This window comes from Tamandua tetradactyla, chromosome 21, assembly GCF_023851605.1.
Source record: "Tamandua tetradactyla isolate mTamTet1 chromosome 21, mTamTet1.pri, whole genome shotgun sequence".
Lineage (NCBI taxonomy): Eukaryota > Metazoa > Chordata > Mammalia > Pilosa > Myrmecophagidae > Tamandua > Tamandua tetradactyla.
The window spans coordinates 50,481,654-50,500,385 of record NC_135347.1 but is presented as its reverse complement, the minus strand read 5'-3'; the positions used below and the strand labels follow the sequence as shown (position 1 = coordinate 50,500,385).

At 41.0% G+C, this 18,732-nt stretch overlaps 1 protein-coding gene and 1 long non-coding RNA gene across 5 annotated transcripts in view; one reads left to right on the top strand and one right to left on the bottom strand.

The window, feature by feature from the left end:
* Positions 1-18,732, top strand: part of RASGRF2 (Ras protein specific guanine nucleotide releasing factor 2) — a 277,005-nt gene that overhangs the window by 90,680 nt on the left and 167,593 nt on the right. For all 4 annotated transcript variants that reach the window (XM_077139291.1, XM_077139290.1, XM_077139289.1 and 1 more), the window contains exons 3-5: positions 7,370-7,517; positions 9,765-9,854; positions 13,405-13,658. In XM_077139291.1, the coding sequence (XP_076995406.1) occupies positions 7,370-7,517; positions 9,765-9,854; positions 13,405-13,658 (492 nt within the window). The remainder of the gene's footprint in view (positions 1-7,369; positions 7,518-9,764; positions 9,855-13,404; positions 13,659-18,732) is intronic.
* LOC143665632 (uncharacterized) lies at positions 12,849-13,807 on the bottom strand. Its single transcript, XR_013167123.1, has 2 exons — positions 13,329-13,807; positions 12,849-13,017 (listed from the first exon to the last, which is right to left on the bottom strand). It is a non-coding gene; the product is annotated as an uncharacterized LOC143665632 (long non-coding RNA).

Below are 18,732 nucleotides of genomic sequence, written 5' to 3'. Positions count from 1 at the left end.
TCAAAGTTGAAGGGGTTTACAGAACCCAATGAAATAACAGAGCAACTTGAAAATTACAGGAAACGAAAATTATTATGTGAAGAAAAATAGGCTGTGGCTTTTTTTCTTTCATCTGAGCAGCAGATTTGAATGACTACTTTGTGCCAGATCCCATGCCAGGAGCTGGACTAACCCTTCAGCTTTTGCCTGGGTTTTTGCTGCAGCCTCCACCTGCTCTCCTTTCTTCCCACCTTGCACCCCCATCTCCGTCCATCTTCTCTCATCACAGCAGCCAGTGGGATCCTGTTAAAAAGTCAGAGCTTGGCATGCTTCCGCTCAAAGTGCTGCCTCCAGCGCAGGTAAAGACCTGAGACCTCTGTGTTGGTCTGCAAAGCCGTACCTGCTTTACTATCCAGGCTCCTCTGCTCCCTCTCAATTATTCCCTTCCGGAGAACTGGAAGCTTCTTTATTCCTCAGGCAGGCCCGAGGCAGGGCTGTTATACTTGCTATTCCTTCTGCTCCGAAGGTTCTGCCACGACTCACTCCTTCCCGTTGTCTCAAATGCCACCTTCTCAATGAGGCTCTCTCACGCCCTGGTGAAAACTGTCACCCCCCTCCCCCCAACTCCTCTCCTAGCCCTACTGCACTAGTCACAAGGAACGTACTTTATTTTAAAACATTTTCTTATTGATTTTGTCTTTCTCTCCCCACTATTACATAAGCTCCATGAGGCACAATGCTGCTGTATCTGGTGCCTGGAACAGTTCTTGGGTACATAGCAGCATTCAATAAATTATTATGGACTAAAAGGTTGAATTTGGATTCACAGAATCATATCAGAAAGGAAATTAGCATCACTTGTCCCCTTACCTCACAGAGTAAAGGGCTGTCATTACGATTTTATGTATTTTCTTTCCTCTTATGTTATAAAAGTGTTGGAAAATAGAGGAAAACACAAAAACTGTAACTAAAGAAAAATGATTTAAAAATCGCCTATACTTGTTCCAGCCAGAGAAAACTCCTATTTTTGTTTTGATGTATACTTTTGACTTGGAGATCCGAGCTTTCTTTCCTCCTCTCTCCTTCCCCTTATCTCTCTGCATATGAACACATGCGAATGTGCGTGTACACATCATATGTACTTTGATTTCCTGCTTTTTCCCTGTGTCTCAATGGATCTTGTATATGTTCCATTGTGTTACTATTCTTTAATAATATAGTTTTAAAGGACTTTTACCATTCCATTGTGTAGATGCACTGTTACTAGTTGAACCCCTTCTATATTATATGTAAATTTAGATGCTCTCAATTTTCTTATTTTCGTATTAATGAATCAACATCTTGTTTCTTTGAACATCTTTTGTGCAAGCCTCTGATTCTTTTCCTTTGGCTTCGATTAGTAGAAGTGAAATTACTAGGAAAAAGGTCATCAGCTTTTAAACCTATCTTGATGTGTATTGTGATATTGCCTTCTGGGAGAGTTCACACAGGACACCACCTGAGTACCCATTTCACCACATCTTTGCCTGCACTGAGTATTGTTTTCTAAAATTTTTGACTAGTATTGGTAAATAATTTGTACTTTGATTAATTTAGGCTCTTTTTCATCCATTTACTAACCATTCATGTGTTCAATTGAACAAAACTCTTTTGTCCATTTCTTGACTTGTTATAAATTTTAGCCAGTATTATTGACTTCTTGCTCTAAAGATGAAGAATTTAACACCCTTTCAATACTTCTTTCCTTCTCTCCCCGCTCTACCCCTCTCTGTTTTGTTTTTTTTTCCCCATGGGCAGGTACTGGGAATCGAACCCGGGTCTCCGGCATGGCAGGCGCGAACTTTGCCTGCTGAGCCACCATGGCCCACCCACCCATCTCTGTTTTTTATTTATTTTTTTGTATGCTGAATGGCGGGGTCACATTTCATTATTTTTCCACATGAGTATCCGTTATTGCAGCACATTTGTTGAGTTTGTTTTGCTTGTTTGTTTGTTGTTGGGGAAAGTGCAAGGGCTGGGAATCAAACCCCGGTCTCCCGCATGGCAGGCAAGAATTCTACCACTGAGCCACCTTCACACACCCAACTCCCCTCTGTTTTCTTTACTTACATATTCTTGGCTCTTCAGCTGATTGACTTTATGTTTTATAAGAATATAGTTAAACTTCTATTGATTTATCAACTTTAAACAAAATATATATATATATATATAGAGAGAGAGAGAGAGACTCCCTGCTATGAAAGATGGAAAGTTAGACCTTTGATGTGTTTTCATTGTTCTTTTCTCTCCTCAAAACATGCAGCTTTATAACTTTTATTATTACTCATTCTCTGTATTAATATTAAAACATTTACATTCTGTTGTCTAAATTTAATTAAGCTTCTGTGCTTTGCCATGGGTTGATTCTGAAAATTAAAAATAAGGGGTATTGGGCAGCCCCGGTGGCTCAGCAGGCAGAGTTCTCACCTGCCATGCCAGAGACCCAGGTTCGATTCCCGGTCCCTGTCCATGCAAAAATAAATAAACAAATAAGGGGCATTTATATCAGGTCATGCAAATATTATGTACCATAGTCCCAGGGCTGGTGTTTGGTTCCATAGAGGATGAAATGTAATATTTGCAATGGAATATTTCCTCCTTAAAGGAGAATCTCACGTTACATGTGTCAACTTTTAATTTCTGTCTCGCTTCCTTTATTTCATCTGGCTTGTACTCTTGCTTTCCATGTCATCTTTCGTCTTTGTTTTCTGTTTTGTTTCATTGGAAAAACCTCATCATTTTTTCCTATAGTAAATGTGTAGGAGTGGGAATAAACTTTTCTGTCTTGTCATGGCACTTGGTTGGTGCATTTTTGCCTGGGTTTAGGAATTTAGATTCATAATATTTTTCCTTCAGTTCTCTATTGCCATTTAGCATCCCAGGTGTTACGATGAGAAGTATGATAAAAGCGTGATTCTCATTTCCTTCAGATAGCCTGTTGTTTCTCTTTGGAAGCTTCTATAATTTTTTTTTTTATCTGTAGGGCTCTGATGTTTCACCAGGGTGTATCAGGATACAGATGGAATTCTTTTCATTTATCCTGCCTGGCATTTGGATGATCCTTTTTCTTTCAACTATGCCACGTTCAGTTCAGGCGAGGTTCTTGTGTCTTTTGATTATATTCTTCCCCTCACACCTTTATTATTTTTTTTCTTCTGGAACTTCCATAAGGCAGACATTAGACCTCTTAGATCTCTGTTCATGCTGTTCAATTTTTCTCTCAAATCTCCAATTTCTTCATACTTTTTGCAGTGTCCTGTACAAAAACAAAAACAAAAACAAAAACAAAACCAGCCTGGATTTCAGCCATATCTGGTTTACTGGTTAGCACATTTGCTGACCTGTAAAACTTTAGTAATTATTTTTTGGTCTTCAAGAACTCTTCTTGTTATTTGATTACTTCTTTTCCATAGCGGGCTTTTGTTTTTGTTTTTGCTTTATGGCTGTAATATCCTCCCTTGTCTCTCTGAAGATAATAAATCTCTGTTGCTCAAAATTGCCTTGTCTTCTCTCTGTTTGTTCATTTGGGGTTGTCTATTGCTGCACTATGCTTTAATGGCCTAGGAAATAAACACTAATTCTCCCACAGTTTCTGTCGGTCAGGAATCCAGGCCCAGCTTAGCTAGATGCTTCTACTCCTCAGTCTCTCCCGAGGCAGCAGGTAAGGGGTCAGCTAGGCCTGCAGTCTCATGTAAAGTCTCAGCCGGGGGAGGGTCTACTTCCCAGCTTACTCATATGGTTGTCAGCAGGATTTACCTCTTTACCAGCTATTGGACTGAGGGCTTCAGTTCCGGGAGCTTCCCTCAGTTCTTTGCCAGTTGGACCTTTCCACAGGGCAGCTCACAAAAATGGCAGCTGACTTCCCTCAGAGCAAAGAAGACAGTAGGAGAAGTCAAACAACCTGAAAGTCAGAGTCTTTTTGCAAAATAATGTTGGACGTGATGTCCCAGCACTTTTACCGTATCCTGGTCATCAGAAGTGACTATTTTAGTCCAGCACGCACTCAAGGAGAAAGGATTACATAGGGGTACAATTCCCAGAGGGCTACTATAGATGGCATATGCCTTAGGGGCTTTTCTTTTTGGGGAGTTGGTTTTTCTCCAGTGCCTGGTGATCCTTATTTCTAAATGAAGGAACTTGTGGGTTATTATATGTAACCGGCATGTGGTTGCTTTGTCCCTGATGACCTGGGGTCTGTGTGACACAGGTACGTTTCTCTTAGGCAGGTAACAGGTAAGAGAGACCTTGCTCTGAGGCGGTGTGATTTAGTGTATGTTGTGGGTGGGTGCCCCCTAAGGGAACCCCCAATGTGTCATGCCCTTATATAATTCCCAACTTTTAGTGAGGGAGGAAACTGTGAGGGAGCCACTAGAATATGGACAGATGATGGGATGGTCACTCTTGATTAGGTTATGCTTTATGCAAAAGGAAAAGAGATTTTGTAGATGTGATTACAACACGAATCAGTAGATTTTGATTTAATCTAAATGGAGAATATCCTGGGTGGGCTTGACTTCAGGTGAAAACCCCGAGATCATAGATGCAAGCCACAAAGACTTCTATAGCTTCAAGAAAGTGAATTTTTCTACCAACCTGATGAGCTTGGAAGAGGATTCTTCCCCCTTTGTGCCACTAGATGAGAAAGCCCTCGTGACACCCCTGTGAGACCTGAGGAAAGGTCCCAGCTAACCCGAGCTTGGACTCCTGACCTACAGAAACTGCAGGATAATCGATATGTGTTGTTTTAATCTGCTACATATTTGGCTACACAGCAATAGAAAATTAATACAGTGTATTTTACTCCTAGGGTTCCTGGTGCCTTCTGTTCTTTGGTTCTCCCTCGTGTCCACTGTGGATGTGCAGTAAACCCAGCCTCTCTCCTCTCTGTCAGAGCCCAACTCCCCAGATAGGAACCTTCTTTAGGAGCATGGCCCTTTCTACAGAGAACAGATCTTAGCCTGTGGCCTGAGGATGTGCCACTGTTGCCAGCTGTGCCTTTTCCTTGCATGTTTTGGGGGATGGCCTGAAGGCACTTATTTAATGGAATATCCCAGTGGTCACCCTTGCCTACTCCTGCTCTTCGTAGGGGTTGAGTCTGAGCTCCAGCATCTCGGGACCAACTTGGTGAGAACCACAATTGCAAAAGGCATCTACACCTGTGGCTTCCTCACTCCAGTGTTCCCAGCATTATGATTCCATTTGTTTTTTTCTCTGATTGGAATGTCTCAAAATTTCTCATCTGTCGATGGCTTACTTTCCTGCTTTATTAAGTTATTGTGGTTTCAGTGCGTTCTTGGACACAAAGGGAGGCTAGCCTCGGTGGTGACTCTCCATGAACTCAGCCTGACATCCTGGGTGGGGTTTGCCTTTCCTTTTTTTAATGAGAAACTAAAACACCCTTTTGCTATATAATTGATTTAGCATATTCCTAATCTATGTGGCCTACTTTTAACAAAATTGATGTGAAAAGGTAGGATTTTTATAATAGCAACTTTTCTAATGCTCTATCATTATTTCCTCCATTTAAACTTTCCAATAGCACATTTCTATGAAGTGCTTTCTTTTTTTCCCGCTTCTTCCCCTCCTCTTATATTTATACTGTCTTTCTTCTCTTAGAGAAATTTTTTAGCACAAGTCACTTAAAAATGTTGCCAACAGTATGGCTTTCTCCCTAACACTAACAACACACATGATGTAAGTGCTGAGAATACTGAGGTAATTGAACTGAAATTGTGATTTTTAGAATTGTCTTAAGACTCTTCTGGTTCCAGTGGACACAAGCTTACTTCAAAATAGTTTAGGTCAGAAAGGAATTTTGTTAGAAACAGCAATATCTCATTGAATCCAAGGATAAAACTTGTATTCATGCATCACAAGGGTCTGGAACCAGAAACTAGAAAGCTGACAGGAACCCAGGTAGTTTTTACCTTTCTTGCTCAGATTTTCTGTCTCTCTGACCTCTACTTTTCTGAACATCCGCTTATCCTTTCCTCTCCTCACAGACTGACTTTGACTGCTTTGGCAAAGGGTAGACAAATATGGCTCCCCGCCATGGCAGCCTGAGTCTCCTTGTCTATAGCACCTCAGTTGGAGAAAATAGGTTAGAGGCCCAGTCTCATATTCCCAGGAGAAAGAATCTAATTGGTTGAACTTTGGTTAGTTATCTCTTTTAGGCCAGTTTCACCGGGTCATGAGGGCAAGCTTTGTGGTATAAACATGGCTGCCATCATCCCAGTTCACATGTCATGACCCAAAGAAGAGAGAAGAAGAGAGAAGGTAGCTCAAAACATTTCTGCTGCAACATTCTGGTTTATATCTGATTGGCTGTTTCGCATTAGAGAGTCAATTTAGCTGTGGTTAAGAGCATGGGATCGGACTGCCCTTAATTTGAGTCTCAGCCCTGCCGTCTACTAGCTGTGTGACCCAAGGCCAGTACTTTGCCTCTGGAGGGTCAAGTTCTTTCTCTGTATGATGAGGATGATAAAGCCTCCCTCCTGGGGCTCCTGGAAGGATGAAATGAGATAAAGTGTTGCACCTCCTATACATCAGTAAATAGTAACTCTAATTCATTCTTACCATGATCAAATATTTGAGAAAGATTATATGACTAGAGGAATTTTACCACCCTGGATATTGCAAGATCTGGAGGCAAGACTGCAGATGCCACAAAATGGCATAATCTATTCAAAAACCTAAGAAATTGTCTTACTACATTTGGCCAAAGAAATGGACATAGGTTCGTTTGCTAGATTAGTTCCTAAAAATATCTGTTTGTTTTGAAAAGAGAGCAGTCAAAGGTCTCAGAAACCCTTTGTTTGTGAGAGCCAAACAGGGCTAATGACCAGCTGCTGTGCACTGGTGGGCCTTAATTCAGACATAATGGGCTTTACAGCCAGCCCCTAATCTGATTGGTTGCTGCAACCTTTCTGCCTGGCAGCGGGTCTCTTCTGATTGGTTAATGTCTGTACCTTACCCTTACCTGGTGAAATATTTTGAATCGTGTCCCTGGAAACAAAATGTTTACTATCGATTCAAAACACATCGGTTTCTTTGTTAAAGGAAATGGGCCTTCTTCTTCGTTAAAACTATTAAGATTTTCTTTACATTTTTCTTACGTGATAGAACTGTGAGTCCACTAAATGAACTCTCAATAAAGGACATGTGAAATGACAGTAATTCAAATTCTGTATAGCTGAAGGATACCAAGTATAAACTGAAACTTAAGATATACATAAAATAGAGCTAACAAAACAAACTATACATGGCTTCTTTTTAAACTGTAGTATATATTCCACTTTGTGGAACTGCAGTAGAATATCTCAATGACTAACTGTGTGATTTTTTTCTCAAGTTATGCAGACATTCTGATTGAGAGGGAAGTGTTAATGCAGAAGTACATTCACCTAGTTCAGATCGTAGAGACAGAAAAAATTGCAGCGAACCAACTCCGACATCAACTCGAAGATCAAGATACAGAAATCGAAAGACTTAAATCAGAGGTATTTCCCAGTCACTAGATTCTTTCTCAGTGTTTTACATTTATTGTCGTCTTCTCATTATTACCTGAGTCCTATTCAGGGCAAAACTGTAATCCCAAGCTGAGTTCCTTTGCCATCAACATGAACATATCTGGGCTACTGATCTAGAAGTGAACCTAATGCATTTAGAATTAGAGAAATGTGCTCCAGAAAAATATCAGGACAGTATGTTGTGATTATTTATGCTCCTCATGTCTTTCATTAGATCAGATATTCAAGAGGTGACTATACTATCTATTTTCAGATTGACTGTTGTAGCAGTAGTGATAATGTCAGTCTGCCACAGTTTCAGTTAAGGTCCAAAATGACAACTAGGAAAGAACCAGAAATGAATTCAGATAGTCTTTACTTTTGAACATCTGAGGACTCCAGCCTTCTCCCCTCCCGAATGTGACAAGCACGTTTGGGTTAAAGTATGACATTTGCTAAGGTGCCTTTTTCCTGAGATTGGAATTCCTGCCTCCCTTCCAACCCTCCCTCCTGTCAGAGTGTGAACTTCCAGTTACTGCACCCCAGACAGTGTGATTGACGCCAAGTGAGAGAAGATGAGCAGGCTCTCCACGGCACTGGGGGTTTTCCTGGCTTCTCACCCTCTCCCGGGACGCTTAGGCTCTATCTAGATACTTGTATGTAGCTTTCCTTGCTGTCCTTGCCATTTTTTCTGGAAAGTGATCGATCACTGAAGAATTTCAGAGGACTGTCGAGAATGAGATTATTTCCCCCTCTCTGACCAGGGATGCATTACTGGTGTCTTCAAAGGGAAGACTAGGACAGAATGGACTCAACTACTAATTCCATCCTTATTAACAGAAACAATTCAGGTTTTTCAAATGTAACTTCCTTGCATTTTCACTGTCCTTGGATGTTTACCTCCTGGGTTCCTCACACCTTCCTCTGAGACTGTCACTACAAATCCTGTTGAGGGTTTTTCACCTGCTCTGCCCTGTGCACGCCCTGTGCAGAACACGGGTGGAAGCTGATCCGACTGGGATGTGCTAACTTCCCCCGAGATGAGAAGTTGCAGACTGTGTCTGTATCATTAGAGTTGTTAACTTCCTGATTAGTTCCTGAAATCTGATATAGTACAAACAATAACAGAAAACTTAACAAACCTGCATTTTAAAAGACTATATCAGGCACTGTAATTTAAAACAAAATTATTGTGTTCTTTCTTTGCCACAATAAGCTGGAACAGATGCTTGTCTGCTAAGTGAAAGGGGTTGATATTTACTCTATGAGAAACTCAGCACCAAGCAATGTTCCACAACATTTATTTGTGGTTATCTGTCTTCACTATGTTCTATTTTAGTCTGAATATAGATTCCAGCTAAAAACTGTCAGTAGCAGGTATGTTTTCTGTGGTCGCTTGACAGGAACCATAATTTATTTTCTACTCCTTTTATTTCCCCCATTTATCACTTCCCTGCTAGCAAATGGCAGAGGAATATATTCGGTATTGGGGAGGAAAATTTAATGACAGGTCAGGGGGAAGCAATAATGATCTAACTTCTGAAGTGCTTGTTTACTAGCAAACCTGTGTAGGTCCTTATGTTTGTAAGAGCCCTGCAATTGCATGGTAACGTAGTGCATTTTAAGTGTGATTGAGAGACCACCTGGTGACTCTTTCACATCACAGAACTGAACAGGAGATATGTAAAGAGATCTCAGTTTTCAGTCCTTTTTACCTATTTCTAAGGAATCTTCTTGGCTGGCCTGTACCACCCTTAGAGTCCTGAGGTTCCCTGTGCAGTTTCCATTTTCCCAAGGAAACCTGTGCAGTACTGTGTGTGTTTAAAGAGCCACAGGCTGATGATGGGACACAAGAGCTTTGAGCTGAGCGGCCCTGAACTTAGGGACCAGAGGCATCACAGGCGGCCCCCTTGGAAGGGTGGCTGTCATGGTGCCGAGCACCTGCGAGGGCTTGGCCTGGTCATCGCTGGCAGCCAGGACCGAGCTGGGGACCAACAGCCCCCTAACCCCAGACTCCAGCTCAGCTTTCCTCAGATCTTCTTCTAGGCGCTTTCCTTGGGGACACCAAGGCTTGGAGTTCCTGTCCCCCCTGCTCAGCCCCAGAGAAAGAGAGAAAGGAGAAGAAATGAGTGTCTCTTGAGGGTCCCATGAACCACCTTTGTAGGCACAACTTCCTTTGGGTTAGGGCTATAATCGAGTGTTTCCCAAATCATGGAATGGACCAATTTTGTGTTATAGATTATTGCTCTTAATAAAACCAAGGAACGAATGCGACCTTACCAAAGCAACCAAGAAGATGAGGACCCAGACATCAAAAAGATTAAAAAGGTAGGACACTGGGGGATCTTGGCACTGGTGGGGCCAAGGCGAGCAGTTGTCCGTGGTGTGGTGGTGCCTTTGCCACCCTCTCCCTGAGCTGAGACCGCCTGGTGTTTCTGTTCCAACAACTCTCAGACTGGAAATAGTCTCATGACTGTTTCTCTGCTCAAGCTTCAGCTTGAGATTTTTTTCTACTTCTGGGAGTTTCCTTTTGGACTCTGGGAAGGATGCTGAAACCAGACATTAAGACAACAGTGTTCTCCGTTTGGGTTAGTTAAGTGCTGTTGAACCTCCTGATTTTGCACTGCTTTCATATTTGGGGGGATTATTGTTTTAAATTACGTTTTAAAAATAATTCTTTTCAGCCTTTCAGCATTGTCTTCAGTGCTATTTAGGAGAGGTTTTTGTTTGTTTGTTTTTAATGTGTGAAGATTGAGTAAATCAGTATATCTGCTCAGATTTCTGTTTTGTTATTGTTTTTCCATTCTTTAACATTAGCATAATCAGTAGATCCTTCCATCTTACTGTCATTTGTAACTGTACAACTCTTGCAATGACCCAAACAGTGGCACTCACTCTAACCCACTGTGTTTTAATTTGTGTCATGTAGGTTTTGTGTTCCACAGTTTTACTTGTCCTTTTTAAAGTAACTTACTCAGCTTCCTTAACATTAGGTGAAATGCTTTGTGTTTGAAACACATTTCCTGGGTACCCATCTTCAGATTTTAATTTTTATATTATTCTTTTCATATTCCTGTTTTTCTATGTTAAATAATAATTCCTCTTTAGTTGTAGCAGAAATTTATCTAAATTTAGACTTTGACTTAGTGATTCTTAGGGCTAAGTAGCAGTATTTTCAACTTTCAAGTCATTCAAAGGTAAGATAATGGGAACTCTATTTCATGCATCAGTTTTCCTAAGAACTTCTCTAGTTAAAAAAAAAAAGGAAATAGCAAAGTAGCATCATTTCTTTTTTTAGAAATAAAGATTTTTATTGAATTTGATTTGTTATTGTTATTAGATTAATGCTGTTGCTTTCCTTTTAACTGTATGCAGTTACATGTAAACAAAAATATTAGTAAGAGCCAATTTTCAGTTCTGTTGTAGAAATGGTCTGACCCAGTCATTCAGCAGGCACCACTTGCCAAAGTAAAGAGAAAGGTTTTAATTAACAGAGAATTCAATTAAGTTGACTTTTGAAAATACTTTTGTTAAATGAGAGAATAATGATAAAATCAATACTTTTGACATTTTCTGCTTTTCTGTTTCTTAATAGAAATAATTATTTTAAAAACTTGTTTTTGAATTTGTTATATAAGTCTTAGAGCTAATTTTACTGTCTTTTATCTCCCAAATCAAACTAATATCTGTGTGAAAAGTTATGTTAGCAAATGAGTTTGTGTCCCTATTCTGATCATGGCAAATGTCAACTTAATTTTTTGACTCCAAGAGATGAGGAATTGAAATTGGCTATAATTCACTGAAGGCTTTTCATTATATTTCTCCAAATACTATGCATAAAAATTTCCTGCATAAATCAGTTCAAGTGCAGTTGATGTTTATTGTTTGAGGTACAGTTACTTCAATGCCTGTATGCAAATTGATAGACAAATGAGTCTATCAGTAGACATTTAAATGCTGCAGAAGAGGAGTAGAGATCAAGTACAGGATAATTTAGACATATGGGTGAAATATTATGAAAAAAAAGAACGTGTTGAATAGATAACAGTGATACCGTAAAGGATTTGGTAGTGATTTGATGCTTTCAGTTATATGTGAACTGGCAATCTGCTTTGTTGCTGAAACTGCCATTGAGATATAACAAATCCTAACAAACTGTCATATATTTATTATTTTTTAGATCCGTTAGGGACATCAGTTACTTCTGGCCAGTTATTTTATAGATGAGAGACCTGCGGTAGTTTAACCTGCTCAAGGTCACCAGACCCACAGAGCCTGCGAGTTCACAATGATGACACACGCCTTTCCGTTGCTCACATATAACATTTTCCTGGGTGCGTCAGTGACCCCCTTCATTGTTTGTCAATTAGCTAAAACACACAGTCCAGTGTACCACGTTCCCAGGTTTCCTGCTTAGTTTTCAAATAATACTTAGAGAATTCAGATCAATTTTAGAGGCTGTTAAGGTTTTCTACAACATTGATTTTTAATTATATTTCTGTAGCCTTTTCACAAAATAATCACCTTTGCAAATAGTTAGCATGTGTTTTGCACAGGTGGCTGAGAAAGAGTCCTTACAATTAAGGAAGAGAAGGTACAAAGAGCTGAGTCTGGCTGCATCATTCCCAGCTTTGTAAATTAACATAAAATTTAGTTTTTAAAAGGGGGGGAGGGGAGGTCTGATGAGCTGATCGCTCGCGCTTCTTTTTAAGCCAAAACAAGAAATTATGATACTATATTGTTAAGGAATAAACCTCCTATTTATCCCTTTCTTGAAATGTTGATAACTCTAATTTATTATATTCTAGAATCCATGTAGACAGGCTTAAAGGGCTTAAGTATTTATGGAAGAAACTTAGGAACCTGAGAAAAATGTATTATTTTAGAAATCTTTTTCCTGCCGCTTGGAGGAAGCCTGCCCTTATTTACTGCACTGTTGGACTCAGTAGTGCACCAATGAAAGTACTGTTCTAGGCCACACTTACCCAGTTTGGCTGCTTTATTTTACTGATAAGAAAACTGAAAATACAGTTCCCATGGGAAGAGGTGGGACTAGCTTTCCCCAGTTCTCTTTCCAGTACAACCGCTGGACCTAGATTGTTTCCTTCTAGCTCTTTGGGCATGGTTAGGTCAGATAGGTGTGTGTGTGTGTGTGTGTGTGTGTGTGTGTGTGTGTGTGTGTGTGTATGGAATTAGGTATTGTGACTCAAAGCCTTCCTGCTACTACAACAGGCCCCATCCCACCCTCCAAAAAAACACGAGATACTATTGAAACCTGCCCAATATAATTCTATTACAAACCACATCATGACATGTACAAAGTTGTTCATTATAGCATTTTTCCTTTATCAGCAAAAGCTTGATAGCTCAAATATCCAGCCATAGGGGATTGGGTGGAAAACTGTGGTACTTCCGTCCGGGATACTATCATGTCGCCCTTAAAACAATGCAGCAGTTCTCTGTGCTGATAACGAAGTCTCTCCAGAACAGTCTGTTAGGTAACAAAACGAAAAGCAACAAGGTATAAAACTGAGTGTGTGTGCTCTTATTTTGAATGTAGAGGAAAATCATGCGTGCGTAGATATCCTTATACATATATAAAATATGGCCAGGAGGGCGGGCCACGGTGGCTCAGTAGGCAGAGCGCTGGCCTGCCATGCTGGAGGCCCAGGTTCGATTCCCGGTGCCAGCCCGTGCAAAAAGAAGAAAAAAAAACAAAAAAACCCGCAAAATCTCCGGATGGGGAAATCATATCTGATCACTTGGGAGTCGGGAGGGCGGAAAGCTTTTTTCACTGCGTACCTTCACAGTTCTGTAAAAGTAGCCCTTTCGCCTAAGCTGGCCTGCGAGCGCTCCCCGGGTGTCGTTGGCCCCGCAGGTGCAGAGCTTCCTGCGCGGCTGGCTGTGCAGGCGCAAGTGGAAGACCATCGTGCAGGACTACATCTGCTCGCCCCACGCCGAGAGCATGAGGAAGCGCAACCAGATCGTGTTCGCCATGGTGGAGGCCGAGGCCGAGTACGTCCACCAGCTCTGCGTCCTGGTCAACGGCTTCCTGCGGCCGCTGCGCATGGCCGCCAGCTCCAAGAAGCCCCCGGTCAGCCACCACGACGTCAGCAGCATCTTCCTCAACAGGTGTGTGCGCGCCCGGGGCAGGCGGGGCCTGCGCTGCCCGTGGGGAGCTTCGCTGTACTGGGAAAGCGGACAGAACCGACGGGCCTCGCACCCTCGGCTTTCCCGGTGGGCCGGGGCGGCAGGCGCAGCGCCCGTCTGTGCTGGCTGCTGGCCCGCGTGCAGCGCATCTTTCCCCGGCGCCTGGCCTTCGCCCTCTCCCCGTTTTCGTCTCCATTTCCTTTCCTTGTCCTGCCGTTTCGGGTGTGTGTGGGTGTGGGTGTGTGTGTGGGGGGGGGTATGTGTGGATAAGCTCCTTTATAAACTGAGAAAAGCGGAGTCGTTAAGGGGTCTTTACATGTGATTTGAACAGAACTATTTTAGGATGAGCAACAGTTAATGGAGGGTTATATTTATAGAGTTTGGTATATATGTATATAAATAAGTATATAACTCTATATCGGTATACATTTTTCTAGGGTTATGAATATTTACTATTTAAATTAAACATTAAATGTACTTTAGTCTATGTTAAATATATTAATCATATTAAATTGTAATTAAATGTAATTATTCATTATAAATTATATTACATTTAATATAATATTTACCGCTCTGGTTACATAGTGAACAGGCAGAAAATCCCTGTTCTCATGGTGCTTACATTTTGGTAAGGAAGAAGACAGTGAATGGTGAATTAGAAAAATGTAGAGTGTATTGTATGGTGATGAGTGCTGTGCAGAAAAATAAAGAAGGGAAGGGAAGAAGGGAGTGTGCCTGGGTGTTTTACTTAACTATTTTATTTACTTTTTTTTTTTAAATAGATAATGCATTTGCATAGTAGAAAAATCAAAACAACACGAAAGCATCAAACAACTTTGCATGTTTCATTCACACTCTGTCTTGTCAGTTCCATTTCTCCCACTTCCTATCTGCAACCATTTTTATTGGTTTCATATATGTCCTTCCGGTGTTGCTTGACGTAGACCAAACTATGACTATAGAATCTTATTTATACCTTTCTCACCAAAAAGCAATATACTTTAATATGTACTTGAATTTTTCACTTAACAATACATCCTGGAGATTTTTTCATATCAGTACATAAAGAACTTTCTCATTTAAAAAAGAATTGTTGCATGGTATTTCATTATGTAGATGGTCCATAACTCTTTATAACCAATCTTGAGAACAAAAATAAGGTAACATTTGAGCAGAGAATTGAAGTTGGTGAGGAAGCAAGCCATGTAGCTGTCTGGGGTGGAGTGGTGCATGCCGAGGGTACTGCCAGTGCCAAGGCCATGAGGGTACTGCCAGTGCCAAGGCCAGAGCAGAGTGGATGAGGGGAGCTCAGAGAGGTAACGGGAAGAACATTGCAAAGACTTTGGCTTCTACTGTGATTGACACGGGAAGCCACTGAAGAGTTTTGGGCAGAAATGAGATATTTATGACTGGTGTTTCAAAAGCCTCCCTCTGCTTTTTCTGTTGAGAATAGACCATAGGGGACAAGAATACAATCAGAAAGATCACTTTCATGGGTATTTCAATAAATTAGATGAGAGATAATTGTAGCAGGGAAGTCTGTTAGGTGACTATCGCAATAATCTAAGCAAGAAATTATTGTAATGGAGGCAGCAACAAGTGGTTGGATTCTGGGCATATTTTTAAGATATGACCCACAGGATTTGCTGATGGCTTTGATGCAGAATTTGAAAGAAAATGAAAAGACAGGTAAGATCCCCAGGTTTTTGGCCTGAGCAACTGGAAGGATGGAGTTACTATTTACTAAATAGGAAAGACAGAGACAAGAAAATGTTTAGGGGAAAAGATAAAGACCTGCTGAGTGTGAGATGCTATTGGCCATCCAAGTGGAGACAAAAAATGAGTAGGGAGTTGGATATTAGTCTGGAGTTTGGGGGCGGGTCTGAGTTGGAGGTACACATTTGAGAGTCCAGCAGCCTGTGGATGGTATTTAAAGCTGTAATCTGTGTGAGATTATCAAGGAAGTGAATACAGATGGATAAAAGGAGAGGACCAAGGACCTTACAACATTTAGAGGTTGGGAGATGAGGAGGAACCAGCAAAGAAGAGTGAAGAGGATCAGAGAGAATTATAGGATGAAAACCATGAGAATGGGTTGTTCTGGTTTCCAGAACAAGAAGGAATGAACACTTATGACAAAAAAAGGCCAAATAAAATGATGTGATCATTAACCATTGAATTTAATAACTTGGAGTGTATTGGTAATGTTGATGAGTGTTTAGAGCCTTATTGGAGAGAGTTTGGGAGAAAGGAGGGTAGAAATTAGACTAGATAGAAAGCTTGCTTTTAAGGAGAAGCAGAGAAATAGAGTGGTAGCTGGAGTTTGAATTTTAAAAAAGTGTTGCTTTTTTATCATGGTAAAAAATTACAGCAATTAAGAGGGAAAAGTAAGTGATGTAGAAAAGAGGGAAAATTGCTGAAGCAGTACATTTTGCATAGGCAAAAGTGAAAAGAAGCGCTTGTACCGTCAAGAGAGGCATAGTACATAAGAATGGAACATGGACACATTTGTAGTTAGTAAGCAAAGGCATCGGCTGACTGTGAGGATGGGAGAGGAGGAGTTGGAGTTAAAGAAGAGAGGAGAAAGTGTGTGTTTTAGTTTTCCAACTGTCAAAACAAATTCCATAGAGTGGGTTGGCTTCACAATAGTGATATATTTGCTCATGGTTTCAGAGGCTGGAAGACTTTTTTTTCTCTTGTGGTCAGTATCTTCTGAATGGCTGGCAAACTTTGGGATACCTTGGCCTTTCTGTCACGTAACGATGCATATGACAATGTCTTCTGCTTTCTCTTCTGGGTTCCATTGACTTTTAGCTTCTAGCTCTGTCTCACTTTCACTCTCCTTATAAAGGATTCCAGTAATCCAGATTAAAATCCAATCTGACTCAACTGAAGCAATGTCTTGAAGAGATCCTATTTACAGTGGGTCCACAGTCACCACAATGCAGAACAAGACCAAGACTATGTCCAAACTGGGTTACCCAGTTCAATCCACCACAGAGTGAAAGAGTGATCAAGGAATACAGGAGAATAAATGGAGTAGGGACATGTAGTATAAATGCTAGGTAGCCATATGAGCCCATATTTGGTTAGAGGTCATGATTTTAGAGTGACACAAATCAGCATGGCTGTGTGTTATTTCTCTAGCCACTTCAGCTGCAAGAGTGTGGATTCAGAGTAGCTGGAGTGTGGGATCTTACTGGAAGTGGTATTGTGTGAGGCTAATAGGATGAAGTGAGAGAAGAGCAAAGGAATTTGAAGGTGTATACAAGGAAGAGATTGTAATGATGAACTGTGAAATCTAAGCTGTGCAGTGAGGAAAGTGATGGTATGAGGGGGTTATTGGTCAGTGAAACTGTGGTTGTACCCATGGATTTAGGTCCTGGTAGGGTGAAATAATTTTTGGAGTCAGGATTCTGAAGGCAATGAACTGAAAGATGGGGTTTAGTCAGAGAATGGTGTGCTCGAAAAGGGGAAGTGATGGGGTACAGTTGTTGACAATGACAAGGTCTAGAGTATAATCAAGGGAGTACTGACCAAGAGCAAGATTTTTGGAGGAGAGGAGTCCAAAGGCCCAAGAGACCAGGATATGGGAAGATTGCTTGCTTGCATCTTGAAGTCATCTGTGATGATGACAGGAGTAGTGATGGCGGAAAGAGAGACTGACCGAGAGCTGGGAGTCAGGATCTCAAACCATGAGGGAAGTTGACTGGGCATCTGTAGATGGCTGTAATAAAGCAGAGTGATGAGTGGTAAGCTAGTTTGTTGAGAGGAAGGAGGGAAATTCCCCCCACACACATACACTGTTTGGCAGTGTCTCCACTCAAGTATGTGAGACATCTCAAGTGGCCTTAGTTAGCATTTCATTTTGGTCACCTGAGTATGCAGTTTTGAAAGTTCTGATGGCAATGAACAGGACCGCGAACCGCACTCTGGTACTGATGCTATTGGCACATGTACCACATCAGTTTTACGTTGCCTCTGGGGATTTGTTTCCATTGGATTATTTTGTCTGAAACATGAAAAGCCAGGTTTATCATATTGTTTAATTTTGTTTCTGTTAGGAAGGTGAGACTGTAGGCTCTTCGCAGTTGCTCTTACGATTGTTTATTATGCCTAGTTCCAGGATGGAGATTTGAAAAGATGCGTTTTTAAAGGTGAGCCTCAAAGGGAGCTTGTTGTCATTGCTGTTGTTTAACTAGATTCCCTTTCTTTGCTTTTGAAATTAAAGCCCCAGGCAGTCTATTATTCGCAATTTCAACACAGAGTTTATCCCACCTACCTGCTTACCCACAAGATTTTTTCATCTGTTTTCTAAATACCCAGGTATCAAAACATGAAGGTAGAGGTATCAGCTAGTTAGTTTTCAGTGTAGGAAAGGGAAAACCCTCTGAATGGAAGCAATTTGCTGCTTACAGAATCCTTTGGAAGGGCTGGAGGAGTAAAAGTTGGGAAGCTGCTCCAGGACCATCGAGTTCAAGGGCACAGCACATAGACATGATCCACAGGTTAGGAAATGACTGTCCCCGTAACTGCCTCTCAGACCCATGAAGCTGATGCTTGTAAACTCAAATTCTGAGTCCTGGTGCTGCAACTGCCCCTAAAACACCTACATCTCCAAGACAGGCTTTCAGCAGCAGGAAGATGGCTTCCATGTCTTACCAAGTTCATCTGTTGGTGAGAATGAATTTACATCCAGAATCCTAGCTGCAAGGGAGTCTGGGAAAATGTAGTTTTACCTCTACCACCCTTTCTACCTAAAAGGAAGATAGAATGGAGATTGAGAGATGAATCTGCAATGACTACCCAACTAGGTTCAGTTGAAATCCCTGACCAACAAATGCTACTTAGAAATAAGAAAAAAAAAATACAGCCCCCCAAGAATCGTCTATTTTAGTTCATCAACCTTTTGGAAATAGTAGTAAAGATCTTTCCCTTCAAGTACTTGTAATGGAATTTGACTTATAACAAGCCAAGAGATCTTACTGAGATGAATAATTTGTATTTGGTTGTGTCCGTGTGGTGTTTCAAAAAAGGCTTCAAAAGCTTATCATTC